Here is a 23,192-nt window from a genome sequence, read left to right on the forward strand (position 1 = left end):
CACATTTCATGTCGAGAAGGAAGCACGGGTTGGATTTCTTTCTTCCCCGTCAGAATTTCAATTTTCAGAGCTTTACCTGCACAGCTTCCCAGCCCCACTCTTGGTACTTGGGGTCGTGGGTCAACCTCCACATGTACATGTAGGTCTCGATGACCTCAGGACGAAGGATGAAGTACTTCTCATTCTGCCGAGTGGCAATAGCCTCAACCCCGCCGTCGAAGCGGAATGCCTCGGGACCCAGCTTCAACGCTAGGAGTGACACAGAGTGCAAAGAAAAAAAAAAAGATGCAGGAAAATGAAAATTGACAGCCGTTACTTAAAAAAAAAAAAAAAAAAAAGTTTTTTTTATCCACATTGACGCGGGAACTTTGTGGTTCTACGGATTAAACTTTACAACTGTAGGTGCAGATTTACCAGTCCTTGCGTAAGATTCGTGGCAGGTGCGGGCGATCTCGGCTGCCTCCTCCATCTGGTGGCCCGTCTTCTCGTTTGGTGCCCCGTCGGCACCCAGCGCAATCATACCGCCGGCGAAGCAGGTCAGGTGACCCATCTTGTGCTCCAGGAGACCCCCTTTCCACTCGGCTATATAGGTTAGCCCGCTGCTTGACTTCCTCACCAGGTTGGTTTCAATTGCCTGAGGGACAAAGAGCAGGACAACATTTGAAAGTTATTTATTCATTTATTTTTTTCGCTTGCACTCGAGGCGAACACTGGAGGAAGAAAAAGTGTCTGACACTATGAGCTGTAAATCCATTTTTAAGGGGCGTCAAAGAGTTTTTTTTTGTTTGTTTGTTTTTAATACAAATTTCCAGTGGATTTTTCATCCTCTATGTAAACTAAATGTCAGATTACAATATCAGGTAGCAAGATCAAGATTGTAATGCCTTCCCTCTGTGGGAACCATGTCATTATTGCTGGAAAGGAAGAACCAGATTAGGATGAACAAGTGGTACAAGAACTGGAAGGTCCATGCATAAATATATATATATGTACACGCACACGCACACACCTCTATCTGTTTGTAACTTCAGAAAATCTACTTTCACCGGCTGAAACTACTGCGTCAGACCACAACTTTGAAAAAGAAAATCCTTGCGCATGTATTTTGTCCCTTATGACATTGACAGGATTTTGTTGTAGATTGACCCAAGATTTATTTCACCCATGTCTTTCTTCTTCTTCTTCTTCCAAAAAAAAAACAAAAACAAGTCCCTTAAGTCTATGACATCACCTTCCCATCTGCTCAAACGCTTGCCGAGGATTGAATTGAACACGAAGGATTAGCAGCGAAACCCCCTGTTATTTTGCCGTTGGAGGTGAAATACAGAAAATATTCCAAAAAACACTTTTACAAAATCACCTGGTTTACCTTTATTGTTATAAACCCTAACTAGTCTTGGCTAATTAGCAGTTAGTTATACGGCATATCTTAAACTTAACTTAACGTTCTACTTCTCCCTATACGACGTAGCATGAGCAAATTCTATTCAAATGTATTGTTTCTTTTATAGCCCAAAAACGTTTTATTCAAACATTTCAGAACTCCAGTACTATGAGTAAGGGAGTTGAATCAGTACTTTTACTTGATGTGTTTTTTTTTTCTTAACAAGTACCTGCACTTTTACTTGAGTAGATAATGTGAATTATTTTGCAACATCTGGTTGGCGACTGTGCTTGGTTTATTTGGCGCTCTGACGTTCTTGTTAGCTCCGGTGCTCGTACTAGCCGCTACGTGTTTAGCATTCAGGTGGTACCGGAGGCTTGAATAACTGCGGAGGAACGCAAACTCGTTGTGCCGCAGTTATTTTTAAATTGTAAATTTCACATCCGCAGGGCTTAGCAAGACGACGCTACCGTTGTCATCCATCACGTTTGTTGTTGCCGCAGGTAACTCGTCCCAACTACTACAACGACGACTTCCGCTCGTCTGACGCCACCCAGTGCGTCGCGATAATCCGTATTGCCGGAAACTCGTGCAAACGTTCCGTGTTGTCCACAGCATAAAATAAAATGCAATCTATCTTTCCGCCCCTTTTTGTAAACGGCGTCTTTTTTGAGCGTTAATTAGCGAATAAAGGTTGTTATGTCCCGACCTTAGTAAAAATATTCAAAAACTCTTTTTGAAATTTGAAGGCAAATTTGTGTTACAACAGTTATTCACGTTTACTTCTAAAGTGCATATGGACGGCAAAACCCTGTGGAGGAATCCGCGAAGATCAACAGGCATTCGCATCACGTTCAGAGGGTCTCCTCCGCGGAGTCTCTCGTGACTGGTTGAATTATTCAACCCAAGGTTACAGGCGGCCCCTCGCTAAAGAGACCTGTGCACGTTGTAAACATGTGTACTCGCCAGCATTACCTGTAGGGCGTCGTAGTACATCTTCTTGGCTTCCTCGTCCGTCTTGTCGGACATCAGCCAGGCCTTGAGCAGGTACTCATAGAAGCTGTCACCAAGGCCACCCACTGACACGTGATCTGCAGCGCACACGTAAACAAAGATTAGAACACGCAGCAACAAGGTTACAATGGCTGGACTATCCATAGATCATCCACACATGACGAGGTGGGGGTGGACGTGGGGTGCGAGATATATGTGCATAATATCAAAGAACATAGCTGCACAGTCTGAATGATGCCGAATAGCATTTGTGTGTGTGTGTGTGTGTGTGTGTGTGTGTGTGTGTGTGTGTGTGTGTGTGTGTGTGTGTGTGTTCATGTTTTTAAGAGCTAACCAGGGACCTGTGCTCTTTTCAACATCACACTGGTGGGGACCAATGGCTCACATAGAGAACAAGGGCATTTTACAATCTATGTGATTATATTTCTCCCGATAAAATAAGATGAACATATAAATAAAGGTTTGGTAAAAGTTTCCTAAAGGTCTAGTGTGTGAAATTTGTTTATGATTTCTATATTGATAAACGCTTCATCATACAGCCCATAAAAACATTGGTATATAATCACAGCACAATAAAAGTATTATGGTTTTCCTACCCTGAGAACAGTTCCAATATTCCAACAGTCTTGTTGGGATTACTGCATAAAAGTAATCAAACTACTGATAACAGATTACTCATTTAAAAAAGTAATCTAATTACTTCTTTAATTACTTTATTTAAAAAAAGATAAAGTAACAGTTGAGACATCTTGTGTCCTGCACATAATGTACAACAAAACACAATATTCTTCCATTTCGACGAGATGAAGTCAAAATAATGTTTGTACTTCCAGCTATCAACGCATATTTGATAGCTACAAACGCATTTAAATAAAACTATATACATAGAGCAAGAGTTTTGCTCCCAATTGCCATTTTGCACTGCTATATTTCTAAGGAAGCCTGGTGTGAACAATCCAGCTATCTGACAGCCTGTTTCATATTTAGGGTGAACGCTTGAGTCTTCAAATAAACCAACGAAGAAGAAGGTCGACGAGGTATCCAGGTTTATGCTTGCGAGCCACAGTAGTTCACTGGCAAGCTGGGAGAGGCAAGTTACGGACTTAAGTGAAAGAACGCTGCAATCTTAAAACGTGCCCACTCGATATCGCTGTTTCTTCTTAAAAGTTTGGGGTGCATTAGGTGAGAAGAGAGTAAATGGGAGTTTGTGACATCTCGAGAAGGAGAAGGTTCATAAAATGTACGCGTGTGAGACAAAGTGAGCGACGGTTGGGCTGGGCTGGGCCCGAAGCTAGCCGAGCAGCGCTCATTGTATTTGCACTGCTGATTGTCAGTGAAGGCTCATCCATATGCATGTGTCATTAACGTGTCCGGCCCTGTTTGCGGAGCGCAGAGATTAAATGTCAGCTGTGATCATCTTCAGATGAGAGCAAGGCTAGCGGGGAGAACGGTTGGGTTTCAATCCGATAAGGGGATCACAGCGCTTTTGGCCCTTTTCAAAATTTCAGCAGAATTGAGGTGGGGACGTACAGGAAGTGAGCACAAGTGACAAATTATTCATTCAAGGACATAAGCAATCCGTAGAGACGTGTTGATGTTTTCAAGAGTTCTACCTGCACATGACTTCTAATTTCACAGTACTGTATGATACATGAGGACATGATAATTGTATGAAGTACTTAACATTTCAGAAAAAAAGTCTCTGCTGCAAATACATTTTCTTCCGCCAAAAATGAGGATACAAACTCTGGGCCTTATTTATTCAAGAAACCCCATCTCAATTGCATAAATTCACAGACACACACACACACACACACACACACACACACACACACACACACACACACACACACACACACACACACACACACACACACACACACACACACAAACTTGGCTGTACTTTCTTTTACAGTTTACTGTTTCTTGTCAGATATTCTAATTAAATTTGTCACAATCTGCATAAAATAAAATAAAAAAATCCTGTGTTTAGTTCAGGCTGTCAGCTAAATGTCGAGAAGTATAATGCCGGAAATGCTTTCAACGGCTCCGTAATTCGGATGATGAAAGTAAGTAGAGGAGAGGCGTAACTCCCCACTTAATCATCGCTGATATTAAGAGGCATCCAAAGACAACCTGGGTTAACATGAAAAAACAGCACCAGGCAAGACACTAACGAGCTCTGAAACACATCAACGGTTCAAAATGCAACATCATAAAAAACAAGTTCAAAATATGCCCATTTTAAAAGTGTCTGATTTGGTACCCATCATCAGAAATCTCCCTTAATTTCATGAGAAAAAAAGCCAAAAGGAGAACAAAACAGTAATTGGCTCACACACACTTGCAACCGTCAAAAGGTGAAATGAGATACGAAGTAGCGGAGCTTTGTATTTAAAATGGAACTCATTTTATTCAGCCTGACATCACCATCAAATGTTCCCAACTAAAGTATGCTGCTATTTGTGTGATATGATTTGTTGCAATTATTCAAGTCTGGAAATGTTCGGTCCTGGTGTATTCAAATCAAATAGCCCTACTGCAATAACATTTTGTACGCGGCAGTTTTCAAATTCAGTGTATAATTTGATATAATACAATAGTTATTGTCTTTTGCTTTTGCTTTCCATTTTTCCATTTCATATTTTTTTTTTTGGTAGGCAAATGTTAGCCTGTCCAGCTCGTTCTTGCTAGCTCTGTGGGTGTTTGGTGCTTCGTGTGCAAGACCGTAGGCGGGCGAACGTGAAAGCTATTTGTTTTGATTTGCATGCCGTGCAACTGCAGTGAAAAAAACAAACAAAAAAACCCCAAAACAAACAAACATGTTTTGCTCCTTAACATGTCTTTCTATATACTTTACATCTTGATTTCCTGCAGAGGATCACCAGCAGCGGCAAGAAGGCATGAAGAATTTAGCCAGACTGATCTTTACAGTTGGAGTTTGTAAAAACTTCAACATATATTATCCCAGTTGAAACAAACATTCCACAAATAGAATAAAAAAAAAGATGCTGTGGGGGCTTCAGGCATGCCAAGCAATTAGAACAGAGCAATCGGTCTGAGTGAACATGGTTCAATTTCAGTCTGCCCTGAGCAGCAGTGACACCAATCAGGTGCCGTACGTGCGCTATGAATAATGAGCTGACTGATGATGCTCGAGTAATTTAATTTACATTTCTTTAATCACTTTCTATAACAAAATACCTTGAATGAGTAGAACCTACAGGTACCTGTTGGAACTACAGCATGTGTTCGTGTTGAAAATAAATGTAGAAAGCAGACAAAAGCAGCTCTGATTGGACGGGTCTGAGCGGGCGGGAAGGACTTACGTTGGCCCCACTGGCCGCTGTTGGGGTTCAGGTAGTTTGGGTAGAGCCCCTGCGGCTTGTCCAAGCGGTTTAAAACTTTGCGGATGTTCATCACCTGATTTAGACGAGACGAGAGAGAAGAAACTGTGAGGCTGCGGACATCAGAGACGTACCTCGCGTCGATCGCAGGGCCCATTTACCTTCTGCGCAAACTCGGGGTTTCCTGAAAGCTTGCTGAGGTGCATGAACTCTAAATGCAGGGTGCCGTACTCGGCCAGGATGCTGCTGCCGCCCGATGCCCACGGCCAGTTTCTGCCTATGCCACTGCAAAAAACGACAGGAAGACGGATGTTTGAGGGGAGAAGATCAATGGAAGCAGAGACAGGGAGTCAGGCACAAAATATAACATTTGCTCCATATGCTTCCAAGCTCCACTGGTTTTTATGATTTTTACTCTATACTGCTGTTGTTGCAAGAAACAGCTGGGAGAAACAAACAAACTTTATTCCAGTTACCTTGACGCCGACAAGGTCCCTTAAAATGATATTTTTTAGACAACAACAACAACAAAAAAAGCGACTACTTTTTGACTCTTGCGTTGGCATTTACAAATGATTCCTCCAAAAAAAAAAAAAAAAAAAAAGGACACTGACCGAGTGACAATAACAACTCGAAAAAACGTCACGCTCCATCTGTCACGTTTGTTTTTTTGTTATATTTTTTTTCCTTTGGAAGAACATCTCGTCCTTGGTGTCCATCTGTCCGTCAACCGGTGAGCTGGTGAACACTGACTGCATATTGACGGGGCTGCCGACGGCTGTCCGGCCCAATGTGAGCCTTACTAACCGTGGCGTGCCTGACAAGGACGCGTCGGCCGGCGAAAAGGCACGTATTCCCGAGTGTGCGTCCGCAACCGGGTCGGTTCAGTAACTGCCAGATCATTTACTGGCAAGAGGCCGATGAGTATTAACAATTTACACAAGCACGAGCGTAAATGCACGGCAAACTATTAGGGACCCTCACGGGCGAGTGCCACGCGTAATACGGGCGCAGGTGATGACACTCAGGGGTGCGGGGAGGTGGTGGTGGGGGGGGGGGATGTCGTACACGCGTCTCTTCAGAGAGGTGGATGAACACCCTCATTACCCCGCCCCTCAGCTCATCGTGCTGCGCCAGCCATAATTTGTTTCCAATTACGCCGCTGATTTAATCGACAGAAAGGGACCAGCGCACGAGCGGGACAAAGAACACGACCGGTGAGGGGAAAACCTCATCGCACAGGACTCTCATCACGTCGGGACGTTCATTAGCTCAAAGACGAGCTGTCCGGGTTTGTGTGCGCAGGCCACTGTAGTTCACTGGCATGCTCGGGATAGGGAGAGTGAGATAAAGACTGCTGCAATCTAAAATGCAATCACTTGATGTCACAGTTTCTTTTCAAAAATCTCCCAATATTACTCACTTGAAGGTACAGTGTGTAAAATTCTGCCATCTAGTGGTCAGATTTTAGATTGCGGCGCAATACCTCATCCACTTTCTTCTTTGTTGGTTTATTTGACGACAAGTGATGAGTGTTCAACCTAAATATAAAGTACCCTTAGACTCCGTACCTTCCCTCTACCGGGCTTGCCACTGACTACAGTGGCCTTCGCACAGAAACCTGTATACTTGTCGTCCTTCTTTATTGTTGGTTTATTTGAGGGCGCGAGCAGCCACCCGAATTAAGAACCGCGCTGTCAGGCGGGCTGGATTGTCCACACTGGCTACCTTAGGAATGTGGCGGCGCAAGATGGCAGCTAACTGAGAGCCAAGAGCCCTCAGGCTAAATTTGACATGCTGCACCTTTAACGATTAAAACTGATGGACACATTAAAACGGGATATTAAAAACCGACAATGGTAAGGTATTCTCTGTCACATGGCTGTCTCCATGGTGTTAATACAAAGAAAATATTCAGCAGTGTGTCAGAAGAATATCATGTCTTAATCTCCCTAATGCTCTTCGTGCCAGACTAAATTCCTCCCGGTCATTTGTACACCTTTCCTTTCGCCTCTTGCGATGGACATTCAATCCCCTTGTCGTTGGTGGGCAAGTCGGCAAATACGCCTTCCCAACTCTCAACGCATCCACCTCAATCCCTCCCAAAGACAGGCGGCGCGAAACCTTAAGCCCTTGGTCGGGAAAATCACATAAGAGACTGTAGAGGGAAGATAAAGTAAAATCCATGGACACGAACAATCAAGAATCAGGGCAAAGCACTGCTAACACTAAACGTTGCGATGTTTTAAATCCAAACCTGTATGACGGGAAGTTTGAGGAAGAGAGCGCGAAAACTGCACGAGGCCTAAAACTGCAAGTGGGAAGTTAATTCGAGGGATTATAAAGGTAAAAGGAAGATGTTCTTATCGGAGTGACTTCCCTCCGGATTAAATATGATGATATTGTATATCAAAAAACTTACAAACTACATGGGTAGAAAGTTTTAATAAAGATGAGACTTTGGCAAATTAAAATAAACAAATACAACTATAAGTCAGGGACTAAAAATCTATGCACAATCGTTTTTACAAAGCATTTAAACTGAACCTCAATCATCTAAACCAATTTCACTTGTATTGAAAACAGTCATTTCTTAATTACAAACAAAGACGACTTACTTTGGATTGATTTTAGGAGAATAAACATATCACTTGGGTATAGAGGGAAATCAACTCGAGACAGACACTTGTAAAATACGTTTTGGTTCTCAAAAATGTCACAGGTTTGCAGCCATGTTTGATTACCAATCCAAGAATGCCACATGAATCATCCACAACAAACCCCAACTAACAAAGAGCCTTGAGAAAGTCTTATTTGAATGTTTTTGATCCCTTATTAATTGATTTTGATTTAAACTATTATTATGAAAGAATACACACAAGACGATATGTGAATGCTGTATCGGACCTGTGAGCCTGGAAATCACAACTAATGTCCTAATGCCTGGAGGACATGAAAGTGAACAAAGGGACGGCCACACAGACTAAATTAGTCAATCCAGTACTTCACTTTAACAATGTAAGAGCAACTTAAGGTGAATGGCGAGCCATGAAATATGTTGCTTCAGCCAATAGAAACGTTGGGCTTCTGGTCAATTCTAGCCATAAAAAAAAAAAAAAGTTCTTTTAGTAGTTGCAAAGAGGGATCGATGCCAAACTGCTGGAAATAAAGGTTCTCGTAAACTCTGCATTGGATTTTTGTACATTTGCATAAGAGCAAAATATGTCCTGTGTAGTCAATCAATCAATCAATCAATCTTTACTTATAAAGTGCTAAATCACATCCAAAGGTGTTTTGAAGCGTGATGCTAGTCCAGTTCTTCATCCTGGTCGATCTTCCAAAACAAAAACAAAAACAACAAAAAGAAAGAAAACCAGAGTCATTGTGTGTCGGTACTTTACATGTAAGATCATAGGCAACCAAATAATAAAAACAAAAACTACTACTACTACTACCACCTCATGGTGGCAGAGAGCCATTCAACTTGAGCACAAAACAAGCCTGCTAAAGGGCTGACGTCACTGTGAACTATGCCGCTTTGCACCGGGGTGGGGGGTGGGGGGTTTGGGCCATTTCCCTTCTCCGTCCGCGGCTAATCCAGTTTGGGTTTCTCCCGGACGCCCAAACTTCTTTTCAGTCTAACACCCCTGGTTATTTCCTGGCCAGCTGTGAAATGACAAATTGCAGGCAGCTAGCTTCGTAGCCTCCAGTTTGGTGTGCAGTGCCAGCAACAGTGATTTTAATTCAGCGGTGCCAAGCATAAACCTGGGGACACTGAAAAGGTTTTCCATCTCCATAAATTACCGCGGTTCACCAGGAAGTGCCCCATCAACCTTCCCTGGTATTATGTCAGAGAGAGCTTTGACTTTTCATTTGTCTTGTGCGGCTGGATGGAGACTATATATTGGCCAGGTTGCGCTAATCACGCATCCGCCGCCTTCCCGCCGCCTCCGTCTATGACCTCGGCTTTCCCCCTCCTTTTCTTCCCTTAATATCTCTTTTTTATTCTGCGCTTGGACCCCCTGCGGGCACTGGGAGAATGTGAACTGCGATAGGTCCACTGTTAGCAACTTAATTAGAAACTTTAGATCACGGCTGCCTTCCGCTGCCATGGGTTACGGTGGTGGAGAGCGTGTGAAATTGTCTTTAATCTCTGAAAACCCCTGAATGCACGAGTCTATTGTGAGAAACCGTCACAAGAGTGTGAAGCATGGTCATGACTAATACCACAAAAGTGTGTATGGATTCATGTAACGCAAGTTTATAGACTCATTAAAAAATTTTTACAAAACGTAAAAAAAACACTAAAAGGAGGTTATTTTTTAATCTGGTTGCATGGAGCTGCAGGCTCCTCTTCAAAGGTAAGGTAACAGAAGCGAGTATTCCGATAACAGGTGATTGAAAATGTAAGCAAAACATCTGTGCTAGCCTGACTTTTGCTAAAAAAAAAAAAAAAAAATCATCGCTAAACCAATTACAGTGACTGTATGTTAACACAAAATGTGTCCCAACAAAATATTGCAACTTAGATGTAAGGATAGAGGTCGTTTGATTGGTTGAGTAACGTCATTACATGTACACGCACGGACGCACTACAACGGCAGCCGTGCAGCGGGAATGAATTAGTCTAAATGTTAATAGATGCGCTCTTGGACAGGCTGGTCGAAGCAGATAACGGCTGCGAAACCAGTGTGGGTGGGATTCTGTGTGCCCAAGTGAAAGAGGGAAAGAGAGGGAAATGCAGAACTTTTTCTTTTTTACGATTCAGTTTTGATAAATGTAAAACTAAGAAAAGTGAGAGAGCCATTTGACACTTTCAATAAAAAATGTGAGCAGGAGGTCTAGGCTGGTAAAAAGAAAAAAAAAAATTGCGAAAGGTCTTTCGCCATTAAACTCCACTCAGAATGGAATAGTCCATCTGACAAACTAGAGTTATGGACGAGAATTTCAAAATCTGTTCCCAAGACTTTGGACCATTTCTTGCAGTTTGCGGTTTATTAATGTATTCATTGAACTTAAGACCGATCCAACAATTTCTAACAACTGGTCAAATGAATGGTGTCAAATCAAATGAAATCCAGCGAAAGACTGGAAAGACAGAATAATATACGGAATAGAATCACTTCATCGTCATTGTTCAATGTGTGAGATTTGCAGCGACGTCTTCCAGGTGCTATAACCACATAGAACAAATCGATCTAAAAAAAGACCACAGGCAGACAACAGACACTTTTGCCAAAGTAAATCATGAATAAAATAATATATAAAAAAAATAATGCACTGAAAAAGAGTGTGCCTCAATCTGTGCATGTGTGAGTCCAGAATGGGAAAAATGCCTTTGGGAAAGAAACCGTTTCAAGTCTTTTTGTCCTGGCTTTGAACGCACTTTTAGTCAGAACAGAGTTCTTGCGGTAGGACGGCAACAAACTTCTTTTTCAAAGGAGGGAAGGGCAGGAAGAATGTAGGGCAGACGAAAAGAGAGAATGAAACAGCAGAAACACGAGCGAAGGGATAATAATTGGGCCTCATTTGCAACTGCATCTGTGTGTGTATATATATATATATATGGGTAACGGAAGAGCCCTCACTCCATCTGGGTCAAGGTTATCGAGGCGCTTCCTAAATGCACTTCTTCAAAAGTAGCGCATTCGTGTTTCCCCTTGACGAGATACACGAAAACAGCGCTTGAGCAACAAATGCGCAGATAAAACATATTCTCACCCACCTGTTGTTGGACCAAACTGAACACTCGGTTTACCCTGCAGTCTAACGCCATCTTCGGAGTGTTTGGCCCGTGTCGTTTCTTGTGTTGACGCGCTTGTGATGCGTGGGGGCGAAGACGGAAGTCGGACATTCCGCAAGACGCTGACTGAGACTAGACGCACGTTTGGAAGGTGGAATAACGGAAACCTTACGTTACGACCCAGAGGCTAAGAACACTTGTTGCAAATGGGCGTTTTCTTACAATTCCACTTCAGGATCCATCAAGAGTCGGTTTGCGCTAACCCGTTCTTTGCCGATGACTTCACTTCCTCTGCTCTTTTTGTGATTTGGCCAACCGCGGTTTGCAGGGCACTGCTGGGTAATTCCTACATATTCATGTGTTTGTGTGTCAGCGGGGAGGCGTTGGGTGGTGGTGGTGGTGGTGGGGGTGGGGGTCGGTCACGTGCGAGCGTGGTTGCAAGCTATCATAGTTCACTCATGCAGGTAAAGCCATCATCGCCGGCAATCTGCTCCGGGGATCAGGCAGTCGCACGCACGCATAGACGGAGGCAAACAGCCTCTCCTTGGGGTGTTTCTCACTCCAGAGAGTAGAAGAAGAAGCAGGGTGGGAGTGTCGGGGGGGGGGGGCAAAGTCCATTCATACACAGAGAGAGAAAATTAATTTGTCACAGCACGTTTATCGTCAGGACGACGCAGCCTTTTAATTAACGTCTGAAAAACAGAGGAGAGTCGAGCCTCTCTGGGGAGAGACAGATAGAATTGAAAAGCGGAAGGAAAAAAAAAGCGGCGGGGGGGTTTGGGGCTCCCTCCTTCACGTGTGATTGACTTGAGGCACTGGAGTGCGCCATCTACACTGAGGATAAATAATTGTGATGTAATGCGGACGTTTCAATTATTCGTGCCTATTTATAGCCTTAGCGGGTTAGCAATATAGCATACGTACGTTCAAATTAACGGAATCATTAGCCTGCGCAAGACCCTGCTGGGGTTTTCGAAAAGTTCTGGACTGAATTTCACTTTTTTTTTTTTGGTTTAACAAATCTGTTGCCGATTACGTGCAGCACAACATAGAAAATAAATCAGGTTAATTAAGGACCTGTGCGAGAATTAATCGTGATATTTTTCAACGGTCAGCATGCAGCCGGGGTTAATACATTTTCCAGCCTTTAATTGCCTTCAAATCACCTCTTCAGAGCGTAATGGGACTCAAGCTTGACAATTATATAAAAGCTTCAGTGGGAGATGATAAAACTGAAGCTGTGTCCACGCGTATCACTCCCCCTCGCCCTGCACAGCTGATTCTTCTTTACCGCTGAGCCTTTTCTGCTTTTTCCACTCCTTCCGATCGGCCATTGTGGAATGAAAAGTAAAAAGTCGAGTGTCGCACATCACCTGATGGCCTGCATGCGAGGTTGATCGTGGACAAAATTATTTAAAGGTCCAGTGAGTAAAACTTGTCTTTATTTATGATTTTTCTATTGTCAGTCAGCCCGTAAATACATTAATAAAAGTGTATGCTCGCAGTACAATAAAAGTAATTTGGTTTTCCTACACTTAGAACAGTTCTTATATATATTTATATATAAGAAGTATATATAAACATTCATATTTATATATACTTATATATTTATAGGAATATACATAGAGCAAGAGTGTTGCTCCGAGTTAGCTGCCATCTTGCACCGCCATATTTCTAAGGAAGCCTGGTGTGGACAATCCAGCCCGCCAGACAGCGCGTTTCATATTTAGGGGGAACGTGTGGATCTTCAAATAAACCAACGAAGAAGAAGGTGTACGAGGTATCCCAGTTTATGCTCGCCGGCCACTGTAGTTCGCTGGCAACTTAGGCTCTCTGTTTGCACTTGGTCACTTGTAACTGTATTGGGGGATTGGATCACGAGAACGGATCTCGCAGCATCTATTCGCACGTAGCATTAACATGTGTCTCGAGCGTGCCATTTGTGATCGCATTACACCCTCCCCCGCCGAACCTATGCAAATGCAACATGCGTCATTTCCGTTTTCAACGTCTGGGGGCAGTAAAGCGCAAAACCACAGCGGGTTTTACATGACAGCGAATAACAATCAACTTCCTGTTTGCGGACTATATCAAGTCACTATCAGTCGTTTTAACTCTACTGCAGCTCGTATGGATCCAAACGAGGAGTAACGACTGGTGGGACAGAGTGGTGATGACTTTATTTTCGGATCAACAGCGGCTGGCAAATTTTCGGATGCAACGTCGCACATTTAATCTCATATGTGGGAAACTGCGACCGCTGCTCCGCTGACAAAATACGCTAATCCGGAGTGAAATTTATTAGCATGCTAATAAACGAGTCTAACAAAAATGATTTGTTTTCGCTTCTTGTTTGTAACTTTATAATGACGACGCACGGAGGTGGGGCGCCGACCAAGTACGTACACGGGAGAGGTGAGTGGAGTAGGCGGTCGTTAATGTGGACTGAGCTCGCATCCTGTTTGCACGTCCGTGACGAATGCGTTTTTATGCGACGCGAATACCAAAACCACCTCGGGGAGGTGGTTTTGGTATTCGGATGACAAAACGGATTTGGACAGTTTGCACTTGGCTACTTTGTGTGTTTTCTGCCGATCGGAATACGAAAAACGCATGAAACGACCAAGTGCAAACAGGGCCTTAGAGAGCGGGAAGGTACGAAGTCCCTAAGGGAACTTAAGTCAAAGACTCTGCAATCTAAAATGTAATTACTTGATGTTGCTGTTTCTTCTTAAAATTTTCAAAATATTACACGTTTAACCTTTAAAAAAGTGGTTAAGTGAAAAAAAAAAAAAACAGAACGAGTAGAGTACGAGTACTTGCTTTCCAGTACTCACAGATACCGCGTACTTAACAAGGCCATTAAACATTGTAGAATCACTTTGATTTTTCAAAAAAAAAAATCCTCATATGTTACTTGAACAACATCCTTGTCTGTCACAAGTTTCACTGCAGTACAAATTACAAAAGTAATGAACAAAACCATCAAACACATACATAAACAACGGGTATCTGTGTTGTGGTATCGGCACATATTTCACAAACAGAGTACTCAACCCCAGTATCGGTACCGATACCCGACACTGGTATCGGTACAACCCTAAATTTGACAACTACATACATTAAACTCATTGCCATTAATTATATGAGATGCGAAAAGTGGAAAGAAATGTCAGGTGTGCATGTGAAGTAATCAAAGTACTGAGGCTTCCCCTCCCCCGACCGCCTGCCATAGACTATTACCACAGGACGACTGTGGGTCCGCAACCCTGTCAAAGCACTGTGAAAGCCTAGCCTCGCCTTTTGAGTGCTTATTTAATTTTGGAGGCGGCTGCCGGCAAGCTGAGGCCTGGATTAAAAGACCGACTTGCTTTGGTCTGACAGGCCTGTTCGCTCATGTTAGACTAAAGCGCCTCTTTCTCGCCGCGCCAGAGTGAAACGTACGGGAGCTCGGCAGTTCACCGGCATCGCATGAAGCCGCGCAAGCAAAGACTTCTTCAAAGTATCAAACCGCCATAACTGCCGCGCTCCCTCAAACGCTGCCAACGCGGACCGCTGCGAGAGAGGGCGTGGGTGTGCTTTACCTCTTGAGGTTAAGTAGAGCCCAGGGGACGCCAGTGGGTGTTTTGAAGGCAGGCAGCAGCTTTTCGCCCAACTCCACAGCCTTCCTGCGGAATACCTGAGAAAGACAGACACAACCTCATTAGGGGACATTTCGCAAGCAAAACAGGTGCCCTTAACCCGATGACAGATCTAAAATAACATTCAGAATCAAGTAAGGGTGTGGTTGGTAAAAGGACGCAATTAAATAAAACACAAAGAACGTCAGTGAAGAGAAAGTGGATTGGAGTAAATTTGAAATGATGTGTCCGTGAAAGAGCCTCTGTTTTAGGATTTACCTTTAAACAAATCTTCGGTCTCTGTTTGTCTGCCATTTTTTCACTTTTGCTAATTTATGCTTTTTGGAAATTAGGACGTGTTGGGTATTGAATTAGGGACTGAATTCACTATATTGTCATTAACTAATTTAACGGTGATAATCAGCGAAAAGGTTGGAATATGAGCAAATACAGGGAGAAAAATACAGAGAAGATAAGCATTAGGACAAAACACTCTGCATTAAACTTCACTTTTATTCTGTCAAACACTCCAGTAATCTCACCAAACAGGATGAGTGTCACTCATGAATAAATAAAACATTTTTCAAAGTTTACCGTTTGCTGGTAAAAGAAAACAAAATCCAGACAGTGGACCGACTATGCTCGGCCACTTTTATGATTGCCTGCTTGCTTAAGGTAACAGCTGAAGCTGAAGCGCCAACTCAGAAGTGCTGTGGCCTTATCTTCACAGCGGACAGTGGTGAGTCAGCCCCTCACTAATGTTTGATGTCTTACTTTTTCTCTACTCTCTCTCTCTCTCTGTTTTCCAATAACACGGGCAAAGCTGTGTTGTTTACTTCAGAGTACTTCCATCAATTTCAAGGTGTTTTTTTGTGCTTTTGTTTTTAAATAACTTCTCACTCCCAACTTCAAAAAAGCCAATATTTCTGCTGGCGAAAAAGGTTTTGGAACAAGTTTAGTCTTAAACTTGTGTCTTTTTTTTGTTTTTTAATCTTCACAAGTTCTCATGATGTCAGCATGACACCGTGACTTTTCTTCTTGATTCACTAGTAGACATTGAGGTCAACAATTTTGGGTAGACCTCAGCAGAACCTTTTTAGCCAAGGGGTCATTAATGTCTCTCAGCTTTCTGAGTTTGTGGCTTTTAAAAGAGAAAACACATGTTTTGGACAGAGGCTTGTGGTCTGGTAAACAAATTCGCTGAAGGGGATTTGGAGTAAGAGTCCAGTGTGCATTGCCAGGGACACAGGAACCCCACCCAGGCCATCACCACCAATAATAGCATTGATTATAGTGAGGCCTTACTTTGTTTTCTACTCTACTTCAAGTTAACTCTTAAATGGGAAGAAGCCACCGACATGGACTTTTTGCAAAACTTCTTGACTTATTGCATTTGCTTCAGTTCTGACCACAATCTGACTGAGGTGCCTGTAAATAAAAGTACTTTACATTATAGACTCAAGCATGTAATTTAACAAGTTCAGTTAAGTCAAGTTTTTGTAAAATGTAGAGTCAGAGAAATGTTGAAAAAGTAATCTATTTCCCCACTATTCATTTATTTTCATAGGAATGACTTCTAAAGCTAACCTAAGTCAACCTCGGATGCATTTATTTCTCCATTGGTCATCAAACGTTTAAAAACTGGAGTCAAGACACATCTTCCATATACTCCTATTGTAAACCGAAAAGGTAGTACAAAGGCAAACACCATGTCAGCAGCCTGCCAGCTCTGCTCCCACAGGGTCCACCGATCAACAGGGTGTGAGAGATGCAGGCAGGGTTGAGAAGAAACAGGGTAAAGAAGCAGAACTCAAGAGGCCACTTGTCAAAACAATACAGCAGGCCGACAAGCCTGCCTTTCCATCAAAAGCCAGAGGTGGGAAAAGGTTGCCAAGAATAGAGAGAGAAAAAGAACAACAAGGGAAAGGTGGTGCTCATGTGAAATAAGAAGACACGGCAGAACATCACTTGGAAGGCCTACATCTTAATGCATTGTATGTCTGGTTGGCCCAATTCAGATACTTTAAGGAAACTGTGATCATTTTAGGAACAATAGTAGTGGAGTTATACTGGAAGTATTATCAGTACTGTTTAAAAGCAAAAGTAGAGGACGCAATTATTTATGAGAATTATTTTCACAAAATACCTCATGCCTTACTCCTTAATCCAAATTCTGATTCATTGCTATGGATTATCTGTTCTCCCGTATTAGTCATGGCATAATACAAAATATAACCTCCATCTAGTGTGCCTAGAATATTACAAAAATAACTGTTTATAAAGGAAGTACTGCATAAATTCTCCAAATACATATTTCTTAAAGTTTGTTGCAGCGGGCAGCTTGGCTTCAAAAGAGCCAGGTGATTCATGACTGTCAAAATAAAAAACAAGTCAAACGGGGGGGGGGGAGAAAAAAAAGAAAAAGTACCAATTGAAGCTCCCGAGGCGAGAGATAAAAAGAAAAAAGGGATGTAACAGACGAAGATAATTTTCCCCGACCTCCCTTTTTCTCTAAGTGTTTGCCATTATGTTTGACCTCCACAAAGTATTTTAATCCTCTGACTGAGAATTGAAGTCTGCGTTAGGCAGATAGGGAGTGACACTTGGAAAAAAAAAAATCCATCTCAGTTGAGGTTACACGACTGCAATGTGTACATGGCGGCTCTGCCGCGTGGAACCTGGTTTTACTGTGCAAGCAATTAGTTCTGAAAACCTTCTAATACCATTTGGTGACTTCTATATTGTGGTTGGGGTTGGGTTAAGTTATTTCCAGTGCTGGCATGGTCCATGGTGCTGAATGAGCTAAACAATGTGAATGAAAAACAATACTCTGCCTGCCTCCTTTGTTCGTACATCAGCGTAATTTCCTGTTTTGCCAAGTCTCGCATGGTTATGGGCGCTTCTCGTGCAAGATTTAATTGCTGCCCGAGTGTAAACACTGCATTCTAGGAAATCTGCCGGTTAGGAGAGCACATTAAAAGTTGCCCCCCTGAAAATTCCAGCATTTTTTTCAGTGGAAATTCACAGGCATTGCGGTAAAAACATGGCTTAAGAATTCAATCAATTTTTAGTTTGGGACTTTGCTTTTTTCCCCCCGATGCACATTCTACACATCACATGTTTAGGGGTTTGAAGGTCCAGTGGGTAAGAATGTCAAGGAAGCCCGGTATTTGAGGTAGCCTGCCTGACCGTGCGTGTTGTATTTAGGGCACTGTCAGACGGGCTTTCTTAAATACTGGGCTTCCTTAAAATATGGCAATATGGCAGCGAACTGGGAGCAAGACCCTTGTTCTATGTATATTCTTATTTATCTGAGAACCATTCAAAGGATAGTAAAACCAAATTACTTTTGTTGTACTGCGAGTATACACATATATTCATGTATTTGTGGGCACTATGTTAAGCTTAGACGACACAAGCACACATTGCTCAAAATGGTGGTCAACATGCATCACGAACGCGGTTACAATTTGACTATTTGACTGAGGGAGGTAGCAGTTGTCCCCCACAGGTTTTTTTTTATTTTTTTTAAACTTTTGTGCTCATGCCATGAGCGCTAATCCCAGTCAACCCTTTTTTTCAACCCGGTTTTTGCAGATGTTTTAGAATTGCTTGTATCTGTGTGTGATTATGTGCTTCGGCCCACGGAGAGTCGTCTGGACAGCTCCCCTAACTAAGATGAATCGCCCAGAATGCCTTGTGGGACACGTGGCCCAGATTGCAGCCTTGTCTGAGGGGGAAGAGTGAGTCTGCATGCCAAAATTTTCCGCCTGCCTCCCCCCCCCCCCCCGGACCTAACACACTGCCCTCCTCACCCCTGCAGCCTTCATCAGCTCCTTCCTCTTCATTCTCCATTTCACCACTGGGTCTAAGGAGCCCTACTGAGACTTGTCTGTCTTTTTCCCCCCTCCTGTCAAGCCAGTTCATTCCATCACCCATTTTTGCTCTGACTTCCTTTAAAAATATTCCAATTAAATAGTCCGTTTTTGTTTTTGTATGTAAGCCCGCTGTAATTGTTGAACAAAAAGACAAGACCATAATAAACAAAATTTGATTCAAATTCGGTTTATAACTGCAAAAATATAGCAGGAGAGCTTCAATTACGCATGAGAGGCCATAAAAAAAGAGTAACTAGTCTTTTTCATGTTCAAAGTGAAGTTGCATTCATTTGAATCCAAGTTGTTCTTTTCAGACTTCCATTTTTATTCTTCATTTAGTCATATCTTCCAAAATACAGGCCTTGGTGAAAGCTTTTCTATTTGTCACCATCAACCACAGATGGTTTCTGAATAACTACCACTCACACGTTTGCATCTACCTCGTTCGTGCGGTCGAACACCTAGGTGGTTATTTTGCATCCCATAATGCGTCCCGTGAAGGCTATTTCGGGTAATGAGAAAACACGTTTGTGTCATCGGCGTATCGGCACGTCCAAAGGCGTGACGTTGAGCGAAGCAGTGAGTGTACGGTAACTGGGTGAGCCAGTGTGTGTACATCACTGTCAAAAGAACGGGGTCTGCGCAGGCTGCTGCGCTTAACAACAGCTGTACTGGACAGGCTGAGTGACACACACACACACACACACACACACACACACACACACACACACACACACACACACACACACACACACACACACACACACACACACACACACACACACACACACACACACGGAACACTCTGAGGAGGAGGCGGTGGCAGCTTTCAGCGGTTGAAGGCCTGCCCGGTGTGTGAATTGCTGCTCTTGTCCTTCTTTCCTCTCTGTCTTCCACTCTCCTTGGGTTCAAACACTTTCTTAGGGGAGGTGAAATAAAAGGAGGGAGGCATATAAATAAACGCTGGCCCAAGGACACAGAATATAGTCACAATTAAAGCGGAGCACGTGGCATGGGTGCGCGGAGACCACTGGGGTGAGGGTAAGTGAGGTGAGGAAGAGGACAGAAAGAAACAAAGGTGAGGACAAAGGACATGAAGGGCATTGGAAAGGAAGATAGGAGGTGGAAAGAAGATAAGACCTGATCTAAGGTGAGAAAAACGGGAGACAAAGGCATAAGTAACATAATAGATGAATAGCTAAAGATAAGAAGGGGTTAAATGTTGTGTGTAATAACTGATGGGCTGTTGACTTTTGCAGGCAAGAGTTATGATTCACTTTGATGCAAAAATGTTATGTCTTTGAGAGAATAAAATAATATGTACAGGTTTTAAATAGAGTTAAAGCTATGTGAAGATGATAGTTTCATCAAAGTTAAACATAAAGGCACAATATGGAGACACATCAAAACTGCTTTAAACAGCACATTTGGCTCGGTGGCTGCGTGAGAGAAGAAAACAATTCATCTTGATATGGATTAGAAGATACACTATATTTTTTTTTTTATACCACCCCAACCTCTTTCCAATATTTATGTCGCAAATAATTAGATTCAAACTCAACTACAAAGAACTGGTACAGGAAAAACTGTCTGTTGGAAGGGTGGATGTAGAATAATAGAGTGTGAATAATTTATATATAAATAAAGTACAGTTGGTGGTTCAGCAGAGGACACTAGTCAGCATTGAATAACAATACAGAGACACAGAAAATGCACCACCAAATAGGACAAAAGCATGTTATTGAGACATATGTATTTATGACATAAACTTTGTGCCTACATATATAAGTCTCATGAATTAAAACCAGTATATGCCCATATAGATGATGAGAACTGCCGAACAGGAATTGGTTGCCCCTTCTGGGCAGATGTACACAGATGAAAAAAAAAAATCGACTGCATGCTTTTATTTGCTAATTACGATCATACTAAAATTTTAAATTCCTTTTTGAAAGTCATCAATAATAAATCATGGTTGTCAAAGTTTACCGTCTGTCTTACAGGACAGATGCATAATTCTGCTCCCTGTTCTTTAAGTTAACTTTAAGTTAACAAAAGACATAACTACTCATGACAAATGAAGGTTGGGTTAAATGACATTGGTTACATATACACAACTTTAAACATCCGTATTGTCCGTTTATAAATCTGACTTTGAGCAAGTGTCAGCCCTGATGTGACCACCCCATCCCTGGTTAATGCGGTGGCCATTGATTTGTTTTCGGTTCATTAATGATCATCAAAATCCTTAATATCTTGTTTGTTGTAGCTAAACGACAGGCTGGGACAAACACTTGAATAATAAATAGCAATTTTATTCTCAGAGCAGGTTGTAATGATGATGTCAAGACCTTCTGGTCTTCACTGATCTGAGTAGTGAGCATTTCTAAAAAGCAGATACAATAAAAAACACGAAAAAGATCTTTCTAACTGTGGCTTGATCTTTTTTTTGTGCTGCATTAGCGATCCTTGAGTTGCCTTTATGTTGTGTTTGCAAATAAACAGATACACCCCCCGCCCCTCACAAGCAGTAAATTTTTACTTGTGATGATGTTTTCCCCTCTTCTCTTGTGGCACAGTTGGTGCTGACATTGCATAATTTTGACAGTCAGCTCTTTTGAAAAGGGCTGCTATGGAAATGAAGACGACCAGGGAAGAATCATTTCCAGGGGAAATTAGCATCTCAGTGGTGAAGTAAGGGGGGGGGTAGGAGGGGTGAACGTTTAGACGAGCCAAGGGTGGGCTTCAAGACACCAAATTATGTTTTGTTTTTGTGTGTGTTGCAAAAGGCTAATTGAAAAAGGAATCGACAGCAGTCGGAACATTTGGAAACATGGCGCTTAATTATATTCTCTGCATTTTAGAATTGGAGTCAAAGCCACATGGCCGCGCATAACTCTTAACACCCAACACATTATTAGAGCTTTGGTTCAATTAAGCCCAAAATCTGGTGGGAATCTTTGCCAGCTCAATATCTTATCTCCTTGTTGTGTCTTGATCCTGATGAGACAGCTTGCAGTTTACAGCAATAACATGCATCTCGAGTGGCCAATTTGACTGGATTAGATATTTTCTTCCCTGTTTGATTTTATCACCAGAGGAAAATAACTGCTGTGACCTGCTGACAGACAGAAAACTATGCGGATGCTTCCACGTGCCAGCTTGAGGACTGCAGTGAGAAAAAAAAAAATCTTGCATAGTATAGTGCATGATCATTTGGATGCATTTATTAACACAGAAATTAGTTTGCGATATATAAAAGAGACAAATGTCACATCATACTTATCCTATATTGTAAATTAAAAGCAAAAAAAAAAAAAACAACAACTTGTGACATGACTATTTGTTGTGTAGGTAACAGGTACATTTTCTAATAAAGTCCACCCCGCCAAGAGCAGACACAGGGATTTATTGTGTGGTGTAGCAGGATAAATATAGCCTGAGATGAAAGGATTGAAACAACAGTCTTAAATATTTAAAAATCATCCGGAAATAACAAACTAAAAGTAGCAATGAAACGAGAAACACAAGCAGAGTGAGTCAGTGTACGGCGGAGTGTCCCAGTGGAAATTCAGGGTTGTCAGGGAAAGGACTCTGAGGCAGAGCACTGGAAGGCTTTCGTCAGAGAGAAAAAACATCAACCATTCCTTAAAAACACTTCAACGGGGTCCGAGGCAGTTAAAATGCCTGCGTCTTGTTGGCAAAGCTATAGTAATAATAATAATGGATTGGATTTATAACGCGTATAAGCATGGCGGAAAAATCCGCGGCGAAGAGCCCCTCCAACCACAAGGCAATGTGGGTGAAGTGTCTTGGACACAACGACAGAGACTGGGACTGAGCGGGATTTGAACCGCCAACCTTTCGGCCATTGGACAAACCAGTTGCCCTCAAAGCCAACACTAATCTGACTGGTATCACGGCTAAATCAGCTGGAGTCCAGCATCTACACTGTCCCGCACCCGTATTTTAAAACTAGAGCTAAATGTTCAAAAATCGGAAGGGACAAGCAACTTTTACATATAAATTCCGGAAATCATGAAGAGAATTAAACCCAGATCATCTAATTTTCATTTAACATCATATATGTGTCTTGTTCATTGTCTACTGGTGGCACCTCCTTACTGGGCTGTCATTCCCCCATACTTTGCAACTGAGAAGACATTTCTCCACCATTTTTGGAGGAGTCTGGGGAAACTGAAGAAA

The 23,192-nt window shown here is 42.4% G+C and overlaps 1 protein-coding gene across 1 annotated transcript in view; it reads right to left on the reverse strand.

Moving 5' to 3' along the window:
- man1a1 (mannosidase, alpha, class 1A, member 1) overlaps nucleotides 1-23,192 on the reverse strand; it is a 97,194-nt gene that overhangs the window by 5,522 nt on the left and 68,480 nt on the right. The window contains exons 5-10 of the mRNA XM_076037738.1: nucleotides 15,073-15,167; nucleotides 5,907-6,030; nucleotides 5,728-5,821; nucleotides 2,360-2,475; nucleotides 415-634; nucleotides 77-249 (exon numbers count right to left, since the gene is read on the reverse strand). Coding sequence (XP_075893853.1) covers nucleotides 77-249; nucleotides 415-634; nucleotides 2,360-2,475; nucleotides 5,728-5,821; nucleotides 5,907-6,030; nucleotides 15,073-15,167 — 822 coding nt within the window. The remainder of the gene's footprint in view (nucleotides 1-76; nucleotides 250-414; nucleotides 635-2,359; nucleotides 2,476-5,727; nucleotides 5,822-5,906; nucleotides 6,031-15,072; nucleotides 15,168-23,192) is intronic.

Source organism: Nelusetta ayraudi, unplaced genomic scaffold (assembly GCF_046127955.1).
Source record: "Nelusetta ayraudi isolate G7.1 ecotype Tasmania unplaced genomic scaffold, CSIRO-AGI_Nayr_v1 ptg000052l, whole genome shotgun sequence".
Classification (NCBI taxonomy): Eukaryota; Metazoa; Chordata; class Actinopteri; order Tetraodontiformes; family Monacanthidae; genus Nelusetta; species Nelusetta ayraudi.